General features: G+C 50.8%; 1 protein-coding gene across 5 annotated transcripts in view; it reads left to right on the top strand.

The window, feature by feature from the left end:
- Rnf123 (ring finger protein 123) overlaps positions 1–19,054 on the top strand; it is a 30,607-nt gene that overhangs the window by 6,024 nt on the left and 5,529 nt on the right. For all 5 annotated transcript variants that reach the window (XR_003847059.1, XR_001872918.1, XR_003847060.1 and 2 more), the window contains exons 4-32: positions 1,239–1,318; positions 1,447–1,541; positions 2,096–2,150; positions 2,263–2,348; positions 2,633–2,719; positions 2,948–3,015; positions 3,168–3,293; positions 3,670–3,784; positions 3,866–3,970; positions 4,410–4,535; positions 4,653–4,745; positions 4,817–4,890; positions 5,615–5,732; positions 5,937–6,036; positions 6,202–6,263; positions 6,446–6,517; positions 6,735–6,855; positions 7,416–7,517; positions 9,105–9,211; positions 9,457–9,655; positions 9,989–10,134; positions 10,451–10,534; positions 11,241–11,348; positions 15,878–16,055; positions 16,818–16,892; positions 17,039–17,126; positions 17,219–17,306; positions 17,387–17,471; positions 18,841–18,980. Coding sequence is in view for 2 of the 5 variants with exons in the window: in XM_008853173.2 (XP_008851395.1) it covers positions 1,239–1,318; positions 1,447–1,541; positions 2,096–2,150; positions 2,263–2,348; positions 2,633–2,719; positions 2,948–3,015; positions 3,168–3,293; positions 3,670–3,784; positions 3,866–3,970; positions 4,410–4,535; positions 4,653–4,745; positions 4,817–4,890; positions 5,615–5,732; positions 5,937–6,036; positions 6,202–6,263; positions 6,446–6,517; positions 6,735–6,855; positions 7,416–7,517; positions 9,105–9,211; positions 9,457–9,655; positions 9,989–10,134; positions 10,451–10,534; positions 11,241–11,348; positions 15,878–16,055; positions 16,818–16,892; positions 17,039–17,126; positions 17,219–17,306; positions 17,387–17,471; positions 18,841–18,980 (2,983 nt within the window). In the remaining 3 variants the exon portion in view is untranslated. The remainder of the gene's footprint in view (positions 1–1,238; positions 1,319–1,446; positions 1,542–2,095; positions 2,151–2,262; positions 2,349–2,632; positions 2,720–2,947; positions 3,016–3,167; positions 3,294–3,669; positions 3,785–3,865; positions 3,971–4,409; positions 4,536–4,652; positions 4,746–4,816; positions 4,891–5,614; positions 5,733–5,936; positions 6,037–6,201; positions 6,264–6,445; positions 6,518–6,734; positions 6,856–7,415; positions 7,518–9,104; positions 9,212–9,456; positions 9,656–9,988; positions 10,135–10,450; positions 10,535–11,240; positions 11,349–15,877; positions 16,056–16,817; positions 16,893–17,038; positions 17,127–17,218; positions 17,307–17,386; positions 17,472–18,840; positions 18,981–19,054) is intronic.

Below are 19,054 nucleotides of genomic sequence, written 5' to 3'. Positions count from 1 at the left end.
CTCTCTCTCTCTCTCTCTCTCTCTCTCTCTCTCTGTCTCTCTCTGTCTCTCGCTCTCTCTCGCTCTTGCTCTTGCTCTTGCTATGTAGCCCAAGTGGCCTTAAACTTTCAGTCCTGCTGCATCAACCTCCTGGATGCTAGGATTAAGGCATGTGCAACCATACCCAGCCTAACAGGCCCTTTTCACTCTGGCTTGTGTGCTAAGATTTAGGCAGTCACCCAGAAAATTTTTCTCACACTCTTTGACTGCAGCAGATGGTAGGCAGCTGGACCATGTGTTCTCCTAGCCATCAAAATACAGGTAAGATAGTGCAGGTCAGCAGCTCAGAGGGCTGAGCCCTTCATACTGCTAGGTCATGTCAATCAACATAGTCTTCCCTGACTGGAGAGTGAGAAGATTGCCACTAAAAGAACCATAGGTTTAGGATTAAGGACTGCACTAGGTAACCTTGGTATTGGCGAACTTGGCAACTGGCATTTCTCTCAGCCTTATTGTCTCAGCTGTAATCAATACCAATGCATTTGAGAGTAGGTGGGTTATGGGCTATGTGGGGAGCACATGCTATTCCTTGGGATCTTCACTGTATCTCTGACATACAGCTGTTCCCTTTTTATAGATAAGGGAATTAAGGTTTTTTTGTGTGTGTGTGTGTTCACTTGTGTGCAGGTGTACAGATAAAGGAATTAGGCTTAAAGAGAGGACTTTATTGTTTTTGTGTGCAGGTGTACATGTGATGCATGTGGAGGTTAGAGGGCAACCTTGCTAGCTTCCTTTTTTTTTCTTTTTTGAGACAAGGTCTCTCACTGGCCTAGAACTGGCCAAGTAGGCTAGGGTGTCTGGCCATCAAAACCCAAGGAGCCACCTGTCTCCTCTTCCACAGTGCTAAGAACTACAAACACATGCCTTCACACTGAGTTTTATATGTATATATAACTTCTGGGGATTGAACACAGGTCCAGGGCAAGCACTTTACTGACTGTGCTATCTCCCCAGCCAGAGGCCTATTATTTTAACAGTCCTGAGGTCCATATGCCAAATTGGACTGTTGATAACTTTTAGTTTACTAACCCAACTTGTTGACTTCCTAGCATACCAGAGTCTAAGGCTAGGCAAGTCCTTTCTCTAGAGCCTAGGTAACCATCCTCTGAAGCTCAAGTAAAAGAATAAAAACAGAGTTTATTGCTGTTTGACTGATTTCAAGGACTTGTGGGCCCCTGGCATCCTCTCACTCTCCCCAGGAAACCCCTGAACTTCCAGAACCTATCAGAGCATGTGGACCAGCTGCTGCAGGTAGACAATGAGGATGAGGAAAGCCAAGGTATGTGGCATCCTCTGGAATGGGGTTGAGGGATGTGGAGCCAGGCCTGGATGGGTCTCTGCTGAACTCAGTGCATCCTATGTGTCTATCAGACCCTCTGCCCTGCCTCATACTTCTTCCCTTCTCAGGACAAGTTGAAGGGCGACTTGGCCCATCCACTGTGGTCTTAGATCATACAGGGGGCTTTGAGGGCCTTCTTCTGGTGGATGATGACCTGCTGGGGGTGAGTAAGATAAGCTGTGGGGACCCCTAGTTCAGCCCCTCTGATATAGCCCCATGTTCTTCCTGATATGGTCCTATTCTCTGTTCATCCTGGTAGCACTATCCAAACACTTCTCCTGACATGGCCCTAGACTATGATGTCCTCAGCCCTTAAACCTTCCTGTTCTAAAACAGTTCTTACAGTCACAATCCAAAGCCCTTCTCAGCAAAGCCCTGGGTCCCATCATACTTTGGCCCAGAAGTTCCTGACATAGGCACATTTTTTCCTACTCCAGACAGGCACAGTGCAGTGTTGGCCACACCAGAAGTGTGCCACCAAGTCTAACTCAGATGGGTATAAAATGTGTGCCTGATACTGGGCACACTGGGTGTGGTGGCACGAACTTTTAATCCTAGCATTTGGTAGGTAGAGGCGGGCAGATATCTGTGAGATCGAGGCCAGCCTGGTCTCCATAGAGAGTTCTAGGCCACCTGTGGCTTCAGGGAGACCCTGCCTCAAAAAGGCCATAAAATGTATACCTGGAGAGAAACTTACCACTTTTCTTCTTTACCCAGGTGATTGGACACAGCAACTTTGGCACTATCCGCTCTACCACATGTGTATACAAAGGTGACCACACACACTTCCAAGGCCCAGAGAGTTGGGAGGAAGTTTGAAGGCTCAGGCCTGAGACAAGAGGTAGTCTTCATCTGCCTGCTAAGTCTAACTCTGCTTTTTATAGGGAAATGGGTCTACGAAGTGCTCATCTCCTCCCAGGGGCTCATGCAGATTGGCTGGTGCACCATCAACTGCCGCTTCAATCAGGAGGTATGAGCAGGGGAGGGATCTTCCCAGGGAGACCTTCTGTTGCAGGCATCATCAGGATAAGAGCAGCTCCCAAACCCACTCAGGACCCTGAATTGAGCTGCTGAGTAAAGAAGGAATATGCTCCATTCTACTTCAGGGTACCTAATATAGAATTCCTTACTTGTGGCCCTCTGCAAGAACCTCATTCTCCTTCTCTAGAGCCATTGGAGGTCTTCGGCTGGCAATTGATGGCTCTGGCCTGCCCTCATCTGTCTTCCTAGACCTCACAGGTGGTTTCTTCTTAGGAGGGGGTTGGAGATACACATAATTCCTATGCCTATGATGGAAACCGGGTACGCAAGTGGAATGTGACCACGACAAATTATGGCAAGGTGAAGGCCGGGCTTCCATGGATCGCCAACCATCCTCCATAACCATCCCATAACATGATGTATAGAGCCACTGGGAAGGACTATAGGTAGCAGGGAAGGGTCTGGGATTTGGAGATTCCTGTGTACTTGTGGCCAGTCTTCCCTGGGTGGTCCTGGAAATGCAACTGGAGGTACAGACTGGGCAGGCTGCTGCACTTCTGTGTGTCTGTAAGGCTCCTCTCGTGGCAGGCATGGGCAGCAGGGGACATCGTGAGCTGCCTGATCGACCTGGATGATGGTACTCTGTCCTTCTGCCTGTGAGTCTCCCACTTTTATCCACAGACCTGGCCAGACTGTTTCCGGTTTCTGTTCCCTATAAGGGAGCCAGGCCAAATTTGGTAGCCTAAGGGTGGGTAGCCATATCCTTCCTGGCACTGATGTTCACAGACCTACCCTTTTTCTCCTCCAGAAATGGTGTGTCACTAGGGACTGCTTTTGAGAACCTGTCCAGGGGCCTAGGAATGGCCTACTTCCCAGCCATCAGCCTGTCTTTCAAGGAATCTGTGGCATTCAACTTTGGCAGCCGTCCTTTGCGATATCGTTTTGGGAGGGTAGCGGTGGGTGGTGTGTCTAGGATGAGGGGTCTCTATCCAAGGAGCACTGTTGGCTGGTGGTAGGCCCTGACTGCTGTGAGATGTACATAGGATGTAGCTTAGTTAGGTTGGTTCAAGAACAGAAGTCCTTGCAGAATACTTGTTGGGTAAGTGTATAATCAGTTGTCTCTACTGAGCAGGTGAAGAACATGAAGTAACAAAAGAAGTTTCACTCCCTCAGAGGCTGAGTGGGAGAATTCTGATGTAAACTGGGCATCAGCCCTATCCTGCAGCCTAGGCCTCTCCTCAGACTGTCAATGGAAGGGAGGGGTATGTCTGAGTCTCAGGTCAAGTGCTGTTGGCTTAACTCTGTGATACCTACCCAGTTGCGGGCTTCCGGCCTCTGCAGGACCCCCCATTTGCTGACCTGGTACGGGCACAGAGGTTGCTGGGCTGCTTCCAGGCAGTGCTCAGTGTGGAGCTGGACCCTGTGGTAAGCCAGGGTCAGGGATGTGTGAGCTGGGGTCTTACACCAGTCTTTCACCCCTCATAGTTTTCACCTCTCCACACACAGGAAGGGCGATTGCTGGAAAAGGAGAGCTCTGAGTGGCAGTTGCAAGGGCAGCCCACTGTCCTCCTTACACTGGCCCACATCTTTCATCGCTTTGCACCACTCCTGGTGAGGGGACAAGCAGGGAAGGGAAGAGGCAGGCGCTATTAGACGTGTGGACATGTGCTGGTACTAGGGGCTATGGTGCTCAGGTGCATGAAACCCAGTAGCATTACCAGGCATGGTTCTATATAACTGCAGCCCTTAGACCTCAAGGACAGCACCTTGAGGAAGGGACACTTCTAGCTGAGGACATCATGCAAATCCTACAAAGAAGATTGAAGGGTCATGATGTCACAGGCTGAGGAAACTATGAGCAAAGCCCTAGAGGGATTGTGGGCCAGTGGCCCTTCTTGTTGCTCAGTCAGACCCTGGAAGGGCACATGTCTGTATTGGGTTGCTTGAAGGGCTCAAGACTTTGTATGAGGCCTGACCCTTCAGCATGAGAAGGGGTCTCCCAAGCAAACCAGAGGGCCACCACCTCATCTGTGCCCACCCTTTGGTGTAGCGCAAGGTATATCTAGTGGAGGCTGTGCTTATGAGCTTCCTGCTGGGCATCGTGGAGAAGGGCACACCCGAACAGGCACAGTCTGTGGTGCACCAGATCTTAGACCTCTTATGGCTCTTCATGGAGGTAAGACTCCTGTCTCCAGGCTCAATCCAGGCCATCAGACCACCAGGGGCAGGGGAGGTATGACAGGGCCTTGGAAAAGCACCCTTTCCCCATGGCCGCCCTAGCATCTTTCCCTAGGACTATGAGGTACAGGATTGCCTCAAGCAGTTGATGATGTCTCTGCTGCGTCTCTACCGGTTCTCACCCATCGTTCCAGACCTGGGCCTACAGGTGGGATCATCTGTCCTTGCCGTGACCCCCCTGGTCCTCACCTGCCTATTCTGAGCACCCCTTCCCCACAGATCCACTACCTGCGGCTCACTATTTCCATCCTGAGACATGAGAAGTCCCGCAAGTTTCTGCTTAGCAATGTCCTGTATCCTCTTGCTGTCAGGCAGACCTGCCATGTAATGCCCTCTGAGGTCAGCAAGGGCAGTGTGCACCAGGCCAGGAGTACACAGGGAAGCTTAGGAGGACCCTAGCTATGTCCCTGGGGCCTGTCCCAGCCCCCTGGTCCCTTCTTTCCAGAGCAGAGAAGGCAAAGGGGAAAACTGGAGCCACCTGGTAGCCTGGCTGCCTGAGCAGGGCTGCCCTTCCCTACAGCTTCATGGAGGTGTGGGAAGATCTCCCTTCAGCCAGATCTCTGTACTTTTGTCTGTGCCACAGTGGGTTTCCTGCAAGGTCTTCTCTAAAGATGCAACTCTTCCTGCTTCTCCATAGTGTTACAAAGCTGTCTGAGTACGAGAGAGCTCAGTTGACTGGGAAAGCCTAAGCAAGAGCCATCTTAGTCTGGCATCTTTCAGCCACCAAGAGGCAGAACAAAATTGAGAGACATAGGGCTAAAGTTAGGGCAGGGCCAGCAGGTGCATCTCATCCATCTTCCCTTGACAAGCCTTTATCACACGTGTGCTGGGTATTAGGCTTACTGGTTTGAGAGCCATAGTTCTTTCTTGAGGCTCCAGTCTAAAACGATTCTGTGGTGAAGTGGCACTCTCTATGGTGGGAGAACTATGGTAGAGGCATCAGGGTGGGTGTCTCAGAGAGGGCTTATGAGGGTGTGCAGCAGGTCCTTTGGTGAGCTAAGCCTTAACAACCACCAGTTTCGATATGCTCCGGTCCGTGGTCTTCTTTTACATCAAGAGCCCCTTGCGTGTGGAAGAGGCTGGCCTGCAGGAACTTATTCCCACCACCTGGTGGCCCCATCGCACCAGCAGGGAGGTGGGTAGACCCTGAGTGGGATTGGAGCTGGCATAGTGATGGCTGGCCCAGGGAACCTGACTACCTGGCACTCAGCATTTGAGGCCTCTTCCCCAGCCCTGGTTCCTGAAGTCCGTGGGGGTGAGAATGGGTCTTCTTTGTGAAGTAGCTCTGGCTAAGTCCCTAAGGAAACCCCACTCTCTTCTATCCTCTGTCCCTGCCTAGGGCAGGGACAGTAAAGAGGCCAACGAGGAGACTACTGAGGAGCGGCAACGGAGGCGAGCCTATGAGCGGGGCTGCCAAAGACTCAAGAAGCGCATTGAAGGTTAGCCTCTGCCTCAGGCAATGGGTAGGGTGTGGGAGACTTGTGCAAATATACTTGGGAGCACTTGGTTAAGCTTGGGGAACCCTTGTGGTGGAGGCCTGACCTAAACTTCTGCCCTCTCCCATTCCTGGGAGCCTGAGGGCTGTGTTCCCCACCCCATCCCAGTGGTGGAAGAACTACAGGTCCAGATCCTGAAGCTGTTGTTGGACAATAAAGATGACAATGGGGTGAGTGACTCTAAGATCCTTATACAGATCTCTGGCTGGGAGGGATGCTATTTTGGGCATCAAGACACAGATGGCAGGGGCTTGCCAATGTTCCCATGGCAAGGCTTAGGACAAGTTGCAGCATCAAACTGTCCGTCTAGGCCAACATTCTCAGCTCAGCCTCATTTTTCCCTCCCTTGAAGGGTGAAGCTTCTAGGTACATCTTCCTGACCAAGTTCCGAAAGTTTCTGCAGGAAAATGCCAGTGGTCGGGGGGTAGGTATCCTCCAGGGCAGCCACTGTGGGTTCCTGACTCTGTTGGAAGGGCTTACACTCTCAGCATCTGGCAACCCTCAACCTGCTTCGTATCTGCCTTGCCCAACTCTGTTCTCTGCTGCCTTTCTCTCCCAGGATCCTAGGACAGGGCTTTGGACAAGGAATGGGCTAGGCTCTGGGTTGGCACCAATACATGTTTTCTGGCATGTGCCCACAGAACATGCCCATGCTCTGCCCCCCTGAGTACATGGTCTGCTTCTTACATCGGCTGGTTTCTGCCCTACGCTTCTATTGGGATGAATACAAAGTTTCCAACCCCCATGCTTCCTTCAGTGAGGGTAAGTGACAGGCCCCTGTTGGCAAGACTGGATAGAGCCAAGCCTGGGTCATCTCCTGGTAATGGTGTAGAGAGCTGATCTGGGTGTGAGATTGGTGAGTTGCCCCAATCTCCTGCCCTGTTAAGCCCCACCCTCTGGGACCCCTAGGCTTCTGTTGGCTCTGACTGTCTCCAAAGGCTCCTACCCATTATGAGCTCTTTCCCTCAATCCTGGTACCCAGATCTCTGCAGTCCTTTGTAGGGCTGCCTTGGATGGCTGGGTCAGTAGGAGCCTTACTCACTCTGGATTGGGGGATATCCCATAAGGGTGGACCCTCTGTTCTTCGGAGTGACTGGCTTGCCAAGAATTCCACCTTTATCCCAGTTGTTGGCATTAACCCGAAATGGCAAGGAGTGGGAGAGACAGGGAGGCCTAGGCTCTTACTGTCTACTTGAGCCAGTGGATGGCCAAGGCCAGGAATCTTTGGCTATGCTAGGTCAGAGTGGAGGACATGGCTCTGGAGAGAGTCCTCCTACCTAGTACTGATTGCTGACTCTGTGTCCCTGGCTCTGCCCTTGCAGAGGCTTATATCCCACCCCAGATCTTCTATAATGGCAAGGTAGACTACTTTGATCTTCAACGCCTTGGGGGCCTTCTCTCACACCTTCGAAAGACCCTTAAAGGTGAGTGAGGCTATGTCAGTGAGCAGCCCTGGCTGGGTACAGGCAGTGTCTTAACCTGCTGTGCTGTGGATGCTAAGCCATCCTGTGTCCACCAGAGGGTACCCAAGTCTTGCTACCTGCTCAGGCAGGGGGTTGCAGACTTACTAGGCTGTGTCTGATCTTGGGTCCTCCAGCTCCGCTTTCCCTGGGCACCAGAGGCAGGCTAGGCGTGCACTGCTGAAACAGGAGTCAGGTGTGTTGTCGACAAGGGGCTTAGCATCCTAGTAAGATGGGGGTGTGCCAGAACTCTTGAACTGCATTCATTGGCAAGCGCAGGTTACTCCAGTGCAAAGGGTGACAGCACTGTGAACAGAAGCACAAGAATGTCAGAAACAGCTCAAGTATAGCCTGTAGACAGAAGGGGCAGTAAAATCTGAAGCAGGGAACCCTGAGAAATAGGGCCAGTCTGAGGCTCTTATAGGCCACACAGCAAGTACAGACCCTGCATGGGGAGCTTTGGAAGTCCTGAACAAGACAAGTGTCCTAGTTTGTTTCTTCATTACTGTGACAAAATACTTTGACCAATACCAACATGGGGAGGAAAGGGTTTATTTTATCTTACATCTCCCAGGTCACAGTTCATCAGGGAGCCCAAGGTAGGAACTCAGGGCAGGAACCTAGAGGCAGGGCTGGAACACAGGCAATGGAGGAATGCTGTTTACTGGCTTGCTCCCCTGCCCCCTACTCAGCCTGCTTTCTTATGCAACACAGGCCCACCTGCCCGGGGTGGCACCACCCACAGTGGGCTGGGCCCTCCTACTTCACTCAACAATCAAGAAGATGCCCCACAGACATGGCCATAGGCCAGTCCTATGGAGGCAATTCCCCAATTGGGGCTCTCTCAACCCAGGTGTGCCAAGTTGACATTAAAGCTGCCCAGCACAGCAAGGAAGCAAGGTTGGGTCTACATTATGAGAAACTCTCTCTGGCTGCTGCAGTGTAGAGAATGGAATGCAGGGAACAGTTGAAAAAGGGAACAGTTCTCTAGGCAGTGAAGGATAAGGGCCTGCACCAGGGAAGTCAGGGTTGTAGAGCAATGGGTAGCTGACAGAGGTTGTGTGGCCAGGTGCCATCAGGAAGAGGGACTGCAAGAGAGGGCTGAGATGACAAGTTCAGTGTTAGACATGGTTTGGGGTGCCTAGGAACCTAGCCAGAAGCAAGACCTAAGGTGGCGAGATGGTTGAAGTGGTATATGTACAAAGTGAGGCATGCAGAGGTCTTGGCAATCTGTATCCTCCTTGGACTACTCTACAGAGTAGTCAGAATAGGGGTGGTCCTGGAACATCAGAAGTCACAGGAAACAGACAAGACCAGTACCCACAGGAGTTCTATGATGGGTAGTGCCTCCTGCTACTAGTTGCTGCTAGATGAGGGGCCCCGGGATGTAGCAAGAAGGCTTGGTTGGAGTAAGAGGGCCAAGGGTGGGGAGCAGGTGCTGCAAGGCCTCCTGCCCAGTCTGCCAGTACTCTCACTAGCCTGAGCAGTTCCACCCACCACCCCTCTTTTGCCATTGATCTGAGAACCCTCCTGTCCTGCTATGCCTTCCAGATGACCTTGCTTCCAAAGCCAACATTGTCATTGATCCCCTGGAGCTCCAGGCAGCTACCATGGATGACCTGGATGAGGATGAGGAACCAGCCCCCACAGCGGCCCAGGTGTGGCAGTAGAAGTGGCTGGAGGCTTAATGGTGGCTTTTCCTTTATCTTGTGGGTGGGGATTTCACATAGGACCAACTATCTTTTATGAAGGCCAGGGCTTTCTCACCAGGCAGTCTTCCTGAATGTGGGAGGAGTCATGAACCCTTCCTGCCCATTCCCCCAACTCCATAGATAAAGGGAGCCCTACCTGGACCCTAGTCCTGAGGAGCTGATCAACCTCTAATCTCCTCCCTCCACCACAGCGTCCCATACAAGCCCTGGCCGTGGGAGGAGCACTGCCCCTGCCCCGGCCTGGCTGGCTTAGTTCTCCAACCCTGGGCCGAGCCAACCGCTTCCTCAGTACAGCAGCTGTGAGCCTCATGACCCCACGACGGCCTCTGAGCACCTCAGAAAAAGTAAAGGTCCGCACGCTGAATGTGGAACAGAGAACTCGTGAGGACAGTAGGTGCTGGGCAGGGCTGCTGAGGGACCCTTGTACTGTGTTCAACCCTTCGTCTTCTGCAAAATATCCTCCCTGCCTCCCATTCCCTGCCACCCTGTGGATAGGCTGCACCCAAGGGCACAGGAAGCATAATCTGAAGGCATGAAATCAATGCTACAAAAATAGCACCCAACCCTCACTGACCCATTCTCTGTGAGGCTCCCTTCCTTAGATGGGGGATAGTGTGGTGGAGAGGAGATGATACCATCTCCTGGGAGGCCCATCTAACTTGCACAGGTTTAAAAGAAAACCAAGCTAGCCTTTTTCTCACCCTGTTGTCTCTTGCTCCTCAGTTGAAGGCAGCCACTGGAACGAGGGTCTACTGCTGGGGAGGCCCCCTGAGGAGCCTGAGCAGCCCCTCACTGAGAACTCACTGCTGGAAGTCCTGGACGGTGCTGTGATGATGTATAACCTCAGTGTCCATCAGCAGCTGGGCAAGGTCTTGCGCTATTGGTCCATGGTCCATGTGTGTTGTGTGAGGGATACCTGCATGGTTGGATGCACATGTACAAATGTACTTGTACGTTTGCCTGCAGGGACGTGTATGAATGAGTGTGCACATGAGTATAGCATATAGCAAGACTGGCTCTACCACTGCCACTGCCACCCAGCCCTAATCTGGATTATTTTTGTAGGAAGGGGCTGCCCTGGACCCAGGGTTGGGAATTTGGCAGGCTAGGGTTTAGGCTGGGTCTGAAAAAGCCTGGTTAAGGTACCCAAGGGTCACCTTGGACTCATGGTGTTCAACACTCCAGATGGTGGGTGTGTCTGATGATGTCAACGAGTACGCAATGGCTCTGAGAGACACAGAAGACAAGCTCCGCAGATGCCCTAAGAGGGTAAGGCTAGGACAGGCAAGTGGGTTTTGGAACAGATGGTTATTAAACAAGGACAGATAAGTTTGGGATCCCCAGGGCAGCCCACAAAGTAAATCTTGTTCTAGGGAAACCCCAATGTTTTTTCTTGTCCCTATCCCTGCCATGACTGCACCAAGCAGTGAGAGCAAGTCTGTCTTGAGGGGCCAGTACATCAACCAACTACAGCCTGTGCCAAGATTCCCTGCCTCTGCCCACTAAGTGTTGATGTTCACCCATCATCCTCATCAATTATGGATGAACCTTGAGTGCCTCTGTAGCCACTTGCAAAGTCAGCAGGAAGCAGGACCTGGCTCTCCCAGTCCCCTTGGAGCGCCTCTGCCATGGCTTGCCTGACCTTGGCTGGGCCTTCCTAGCAGCCTTTCCTCTTTCTTCTACTGTCACCAGATCCCTGGGCCTAGCCAACTGTCAAAGCTGCATTCTCACCCTATGTCTCTGGGTGTTCCCACCAGGGCTTCATAGAGTCTCACTTCTATAACCTGAGGGGTAACTATGTCCCTATTCTGGGGCTTCAGGGTCATCACTGATGACCGCTGACAAGAGTGAGTTTTAAAAGTAGAACCCCACCCCTAACCTGCCCTGGGCACTAGTAGGACCCCTACCAGACTACCCCGGAAGGAATCTGGGGATAGGGCCATGTCTTGATTGTCCTTTCTCCCCTTGGGGGCAGAGGAAGGATATCCTTGCAGAGTTGACTAAGAGCCAGAAAGTTTTCTCGGAAAAGTTGGACCACCTGAGCCGTCGGCTTGCCTGGGTCCATGCCACTGTCTACTCCCAGGTGAGTAATTGTGACCCTGTCCAGAATGATCCTTTTCCAACCTCATTATCTGACCATGGGCTGGGCAAGGTTGCACCAGGACCTTTGAAGATCCCTGCCTTCTTGGGGCCTTGGCACCCATGGGTCTTGGGCCCTTCCCCATCCTTTGGATTCCCTCCTCTCACTTCTCTCATCCTTTGGCCACTTCCTCTGTTCCTCTTGTGTTCCTATACTTAGGAAGGGATTGTTTCTGGGAACCCCTTCTCCCAATACACCTTCAGTCCATGACTCTTTTGGGGAGCAGGGTTGTCTCTGCTTGCTTCCTCTCCTGGCCCCTCCTCTCAGGCCTTGACCCCTTAGCGCATCAGGGTCTCTGGGGTTATCCCTGAGTCTTACCTTCTCTGCACCTCCTTCTAGCTAACTTACCTGCTCCCTCTTGAGTCTCTAACCATTTTCCTTCTCTTCTTCACTCGCTCATTTAGTAAAGACTGGAATGTGTCAGGTGCTATCCTTGACACTTGGAACACCTAATAGGGAGCGAGAAAGATGAGGCTTTGCCCTCCCAGGACTCAGCTGGATGGGCTACCAACAGTGCACTCCTCTACCTATCCCTCCTGACAGCTCCTTCCCACCAGTGGTACCCTGGGATTGTTCCTAGGTACCCTTGGAAGGAAGTATACTGCCCCTAGAATTGGCAGCCAAGACTGTTGGTATCTCCATCTCTACCCTGTCGTATCTGCCTGATGTGTCTCCTGATAGCCCCTTCCCTAACCCAAAGCCACTCCTACCTTGTACCCACTCCCCTGGCTGTCTCAGCCAGTCTGATCTCCAGTCCCAAGAAGACATGTCAAGGGAGCTTCCTTTCTTTCTCAGCAATGGGATTTCACCTATCCCTCTACAGGCATTCTGGCTCACCACTATCCCACATACCATCTTCTCAGGACCCTGTCCTCCTATCTCTCTGCCTTGTTGTTGTTCACTGTTTTAAGAATTGTATACTTTTAAGTCTTTTGTTTACAGTTTTGATGCACTTCGAGTAATTTTTGTGTATGACATAAAGCAAGATCCACTTTCATTCTTTTGCATGTGGATATTCAGTATTCCTAATGCCATTGGTTGAAAAGACTGGTCTTTTCCCCCATTGGTTCTTTGTGGAAAATTAGAACTGACAGTCAAGGCTGTTGGCATCATATAAGGAAGGGATTACTACTGATTTTTTTCCCTCCATTTCATTAGTCTGTATGAGTAACACTTTTTTTTAACTTTTAGAAAAAATTTATTGAGAATTTAGTACATGCATATAAGGTGTTTTGATCAAATCTACGCCCACTCCCTCCCCTCCAGCTCCTCCCATATCTTCCCATCACTTTTTCCTGACAACTTTGTGTACCCTTTTTCTTTTTTCTGTTTTTTTAATGGAGCTTTTTGCTACTCTAACATTTCCCCCTCTGAAGAGGTAAACCCAAATCTTTTAGGAATTGAGTAACACTCTTTTGATTACTGTAGCTTTACAATAAGTTTTGAAATCAGGACATACTGGGCTGGCAAGATGGCTCAGTGGGTAAGGGCAAGTACCAAGCCTAACAACCTGAGTTCAATCCCTGCAACCCACATAATGGAAGGAGAGAACTGACTTCTACAAGTTGTCCTCTGACCTCTGCACACTCACTGTGGCACATGTGCACCCATACACCCACACCACACTAGATAGATGATTGATGATAGATAGAGATAGATAGATAGATAGACAGATAGGGATAGATAGATAGATAGATAGATAGATAGATAGATAGATGTATATATAAAAAAAATCAGTCAGGAGGTGTGAGCAGCTTGGTTCTTGGCTAGAGTATTTAGGCTACTCTAAGGCCTTTGAGAGTTTATAAGATTTCTGGATGGGTTTTCTATTTTTTGAAAATATTGTTAAAATCAGTAGATTCCTTTGGACAATATCAATATCTTAGCCATATTAAGCTAACAACCCACGAACAAAGATGTCTCTATTTGTACCCTTAATGTCTTTCAGCAACATCTAGTAGTTTTCATTGTAGCTTCAAGTTCTTGCCTCCTTGGTTAAGATTATTCCTAAGTATTTTTTGTTTTTTTATTTTTAATTTTGTAAAAATGTGTGTGCATGTGCATGTACATGTGAAGGTCAAAGGACAACTTGTAGGAATTGATTCTCCCACTTTAGGTTCCAGGGATCAAACTCAGGTCATCAACAAGCAACAAGCACTTTTACACATTGGGCCATCTCACCAGCCTGTTTTTTATTTTTGAGACATGGTCTCACTATGTAGCCCTGACTGGCCTGGAACTCACTATGCTCCTGCCTCTGCCCCCCCCACCCCCACCCCCTTGTGCTGGAGTTTCGGGTATGTACCACTGCACCTGGCTGATTTTTTCTTTTTGATGTTTTTATAAATGGAACTTTTTCCTTCTTTTCCTTTATGGGTTGGTCACTGTCAATGTAGAGAATACAGTTGATTTTTGTGTGTGTTGATTTTTATATCCTACGTCCTGCAACTTTATGGAATTTGTAACTAACTGTATGTGTATATCACTTTTAGGATTTCTAAAAATAAGATCAGTTTGTGAACAGATGTGTCTTTACTGTTCTCTAATTTGTATGTTTATTTCTTTATCTTGTCTAATTTGCCTTGGCTATGATTCCCAGTACTGTGCTGAATAGAAATGGCAAAAATGGGCATCCTTGTCTTGCTCTGAATATTAGAGAAAGAATGACTCCAAGCATTTGCCTCTGCATGTGACAGTCCATGCAGGCATTTCATAACCGACCTTATTGACCTGCCTTCTTTTCCTCTGCATCTTCAGTGCTCACTCACCTGTCTGATTTTAGAGATGTCACCTCTTTGAGAGATGAAGCCCTTAAGGGCTTTCCTGGATGGTACCTGCCTAGCAGCGTGTCCCCCCCGCCCCCCCGACCAGCTGCCTCATCTTCCCTCTATTCTTGGCCCAGCACAGGCTCTTCCACCTCTTTGAGGTAGTGTTGCCAAGGCTTCTGTCACCCCACTACCCCCGCTTCCAGCCTTGCTGGCACATGCCCATTGGCCCCTTGGCTGCATTGGTGCCACTGTCATCCTGCCTCGGGGTCAGTCTTCATTGGTCTGTGGCCACAGTGTATCCACTGCCCACATACTGGCTCAGGCCCACCCCTCATCGCTTACGTATATTTTCTCAGGTTCTGGGGTTTGGGAGCACCTCTGAGAGCTAGAATAAAGTACAGATGCTGTGAATCTAGGCTGGGGCTTGGCACCTTGTTGTGTCCTATGTGCCTTCATATAATCCTAATGTAGTGGGCAAACCACACTGCAGGAAAAGGGCTGTCTTCTCTAGCTTCTCTTCTCCCAGTAGTCATGCTGCCTGTCCTTTTCCACCAGGTTTTCCTTTGAGCTCCAGACCAAAATTTGCTTGTCTCCTCCACACAAACTCTTAGGGAACGTGTCCAAGTGCCTCGTGCCATACTCCCTCTTCCCTGCACCAGACCAGCTTATCTGGTACTTCTGACTTCTATAGAGGCTCTACCACCTTCAGAAGTGGGGGTGCTATTCTTAGTGTGACTTTTCCTGCCCATAGTCCATCAGCACATCCCCAGTCTTTTGGCTGTCTAGTTCTTTTTTTTTCATTGCCTTAGGCCTAGACAATACTGTGGTTTCCTCATGGTCTTGTCCCCACTTCTCCCTATAACTCTGTAGCCCTTCCTGCCTTCAGCACTGGTCACTTTATTTTTTTATGTGTATGAGTGTATTGTCTGCATGTATGTGAGTGCACCCATGTTGTGCAATGCCACAGAAGTCAGAAGAGGGCTTCGGATTCCCCTGGAACTGGAGTTAAGGATGGTTCGTAACTGCTGTGTGGGTGCTGGGAATCGAACTCGGGTCCTCTGCAAGAGCAGTCCATGTTCTTAACCTCTGAGCTATCTCTCCAGCCCCACCCCCTTTTTTTTGAGATAGAGTCTCAGGTCTCACCATTTTTAAAAAATATTATTTTTATTTTATGTGTATGAGTGTGTTGCCTGCATGTATGTGAGTGCACCTGTGACATGCAATGCCGCGGAGGTCAGAAGAGAGCTTCGATTCCCCTGGAACTGGAGTTAAGGACGGTTCATAGCCGTCCTCTGCAAGAGCAGTCAGTGTTCTTAACTGCCAAGCCATCTCTCTAGCCCCTCAGGTCTCACTATTTACTGCTGGTTGGCCTAGAACTTGCTATGTAGACCAGACGGGACTTGAACTCATAGATCATAGAGAGCCACCTGCTTCTGCCTCCCAAGTGCTGGGACTAAAAGTGTACACCACCATACCCAGCCAACATTATCCTTTTGCAAACTGGTTCTAGTTTGGGTCACAGTGCTGCCCTTACCGGGCTAGACTGTTGCCCATCAAGGACTTGATTGCTTCAGCTTAAGCCATTGCTCACACTTCCTAAAATCCAGGTCTTAGTTCTGATGGCGGGGGCGGGGCCTGGATCAGACTGTGCACCTGTGACCCTTCCAATAAACAGCCCAGTAACACTATATGTGCTTCATGCAGGAGAAAATGCTGGATATCTACTGGCTGCTTCGTGTCTGCCTGCGGACCATTGAGCATGGGGATCGCACGGGATCTCTCTTTGCCTTCATGCCAGAGTTCTACCTAAGCGTAGCCATCAATAGCTACAGTGCTCTCAAGAATTATTTTGGCCCTGTGCACAGCATGGAGGAGCTCCCAGGTGATGGGACCATTCATGCTGAGAGTGGGGACAGAAAGAGAACTTTAGAGTGAACTTGGAGAGACCCAAGCCTCGACCCAGCCACATACACCAAGCCTTTGTGCTGAGCCAGGACCTGTAGGCATTGAAGCAGCAGCAACTGAGAGGTGTGGGGAGGAGAGCAGATAAGTAGGAACTTCAGTTCCCTCTTCTGTATTGGTGTAGCTGATAGCTGCTGTGATCTCACAGTCAGATGGTCTCTCACACCCTGCCACCCTGGTAACTGGTCACAGAGTGGTGGTAAGATGAGCATAGTGGCTTGTCTTTATAAAGCATAGCAAGGGGTGAGTCACTGCTGGGGCCACATGGGAGTCTGTACTTCAGCTGGCAGATGTCCCGATCAGGCTGTGAACTGGCAGGCCCCTCACCTGCTTTGCCCCGATCCAGTCCTTGGTATAGCTTTGTCTTCAAAGATAGAGTTGTAGGGACAAAGAGGCTTTGACTGTTGTGTCATCCATCAAGTATGTATCAAGATGAGTTAGAGCCTAGGTAAGGGCTCCTGCTAGGACCTGCCCATCCCCCACAGTGAATCTGTGCCTGAAGCCCCTCCTCCAACAGCCAGTATATTGCCTTGTCCAATGCTCTCAGATGCCAACATGGGTTCAGACTGGCCCTGTAGTGAGCTCTAGGGCCTGCTGCCTAAGCCTACCCACCCTGACAAGGGACATGCCTCCTCTGGAACTCTTACTCCTAGCCAACAGTTCTCACCTTTCTCCTTTATAGGCTATGAAGAGACTCTGACCCGCCTGGCTGCCATCCTTGCCAAACATTTTGCTGACCCGCGCATTGTAGGCACTGGTGAGGTGCCCACCAGAGGGCCCAGGGGACTGGGGATGGAATGGCATATCTGGCAGGCTTTCTACCCAAATTATGGCCACGTGGGCATTAAGCTTGGTGCCCAGGCCCATGTCAGGGACCTACTGAGGCATAGTCTGTTCCGGCAGACATTCGAGACTCGCTGATGCAGGCCCTGGCCAGCTACGTGTGCTACCCACACTCCCTAAGGGCTGTAGAACGGATCCCTGAGGAGCAGTAAGTAGCAGCTGGGGGGGGGCAGTACCCACCTCATTCTTCATAGCACCATGCTCAGCCCCACCCTGTGCCTGCCACCTTCACCCTTATAGGCGTATTGCCATGGTGAGGAACCTCCTGGCACCCTATGAACAACGGCCCTGGGCCCAGACAAACTGGATCCTGGTGCGGCTCTGGCGGGTAAGCCTGACCTGAGGAGAGTGACTGAGGCCAGCTGGAGGGAAATGTTGCCCCACTGACTCCTGCTATCTTACCTCCAGGGCTGTGGGTTTGGGTACCGCTATACACGGCTGCCACATCTATTGAAAACCAAACCAGAGGATGCCAATTTGCCCAGCCTCCAAAGTGAGTATCCAGATTGGACAAGTTCTGGCAGCAGCCTTGGATGGACAAGGTAGTGGCCCATACCTGCCACTCTTTTTTTTTTGAGACAGGGTCTCCCTGTAGCCCCAGGTTGCCTGGACTCACTAAATAGACCAGGCTGGCCTTGAACTTACAGAGCTCTGCTTGCCCTCTGTCTCCTGAGTGGTGGGATTAAAGGCATGTGCCCACCTTACCTGCCACTCTTATGGCCTTTGAGGCTCCTGTTCCTCCCAATCCATCTCCTGGACTTGTGTCAGGCTCCTAACACCTTACCTTAATCTTGAGTTTCCATTTTCCCTGTTTCCTCCTAGCCAGGGGATGCTCTGGAACTTGGGTTTGTCACTCTGCAGGATTCACAGTGAAAGGGGGCCATACATTTTCCATCTTGCTGACAGCTCATGCAGGGTAGACGCTCTGTTTTTTGCCTTCTATGTGAGCTTTCTAACCCCTAGCCTTGTCCCAGCAATGAATCGTCTTCCTTCTCTTATCTGCAGATGCTAGACCCTGCACTCAAGAGGGGCATAGGCTAGAAGCTGGCCAGGGCCCCAAAGGGGCTCCTGTGCCTAACAGTCTTGTGAACTCAAGGGCCTTCACCTGGGGCTGGCTAAGGCTTGCAGAGAGCTTGCCACACCACTCACCTTGCTCACTAGTGTTTCTGCTTTTGAGGGAGTGTTTTGGTCTCAAGGTGTCCCCAGAAAGGCCAAAAGCCTTGCTGTGCTATGCAGAGTCACACAGCAAGCCCTTGCCAAATGCCTTGGCCTAGTCTCTAGGGCGGAACTGAGCTGCAGGTGGAGAGGGGCAGTGGGGCCAGATACCATCCTGCAGCTGAAGGAACTATTGATTTGCATCACAGGGTTGGGAAGGTATGTCAGGCCAGCCGCAGCTGAGAGCTCTGGTTACTGCTGCCCTTCCAGCCCAGACTTGGCGCCCACCTGGGCCATGTGCCAAGGGCAGGAGAGGACAGCAAGGCTCAGTCTGAGCTCTTGGAGTAGCTGGCCTTGATACTAGTGGGAAGGGTCTAAGTTGCCTTGACTTTGTCTGACACTATCTGACAGGCATATAATTCAGAACTTGCTGAGGGTTGGCTACAGTTGTGTGGCTACTCCAGGCCCATGGAGATTGGAGATTTGGTGGGGGCTGGAAACACCTGTAGCGTATGGTTTGCACAGCAGAAGGGAGGGGGACAGACTTTGGTCCTAACCCTTGGGCAGGATTGTGCCCTATTCTTCTGTCCTCACCATCTGAATATTCTTGGGGAACTGTCATTTCTGTCCTCCCACCAGTGATCAAATGAATAAGGATACCCTACTGCCTGGGAGTCCCCAATAATACTGCCTTCCTTTACCCCCAGAGCCCTGCCCCTCCACCCTGCTGCAGCAGCACATGGCTGACCTGCTGAGACAGGGTCCTGATGTAGCACCCAGCTTCCTCAACAGTGTCCTTAACCAGCTCAACTGGGCCTTCTCTGAGTTCATCGGCATGATCCAGGAGGTGGGTTGTGGTGGGGCCTGATGCATAGGGGCAGGGGGTGGGCAGAAAGGCCCTGCAGTATAGCCAGGCCTCTG

Source organism: Nannospalax galili, unplaced genomic scaffold (assembly GCF_000622305.1).
Source record: "Nannospalax galili isolate Female #2095 unplaced genomic scaffold, S.galili_v1.0 scaffold786, whole genome shotgun sequence".
In the NCBI taxonomy this organism is placed as follows: Eukaryota; Metazoa; Chordata; class Mammalia; order Rodentia; family Spalacidae; genus Nannospalax; species Nannospalax galili.
The sequence above is the reverse complement of the archived record's forward strand: the minus strand, read 5'-3'. Positions and strand labels throughout refer to the sequence as shown.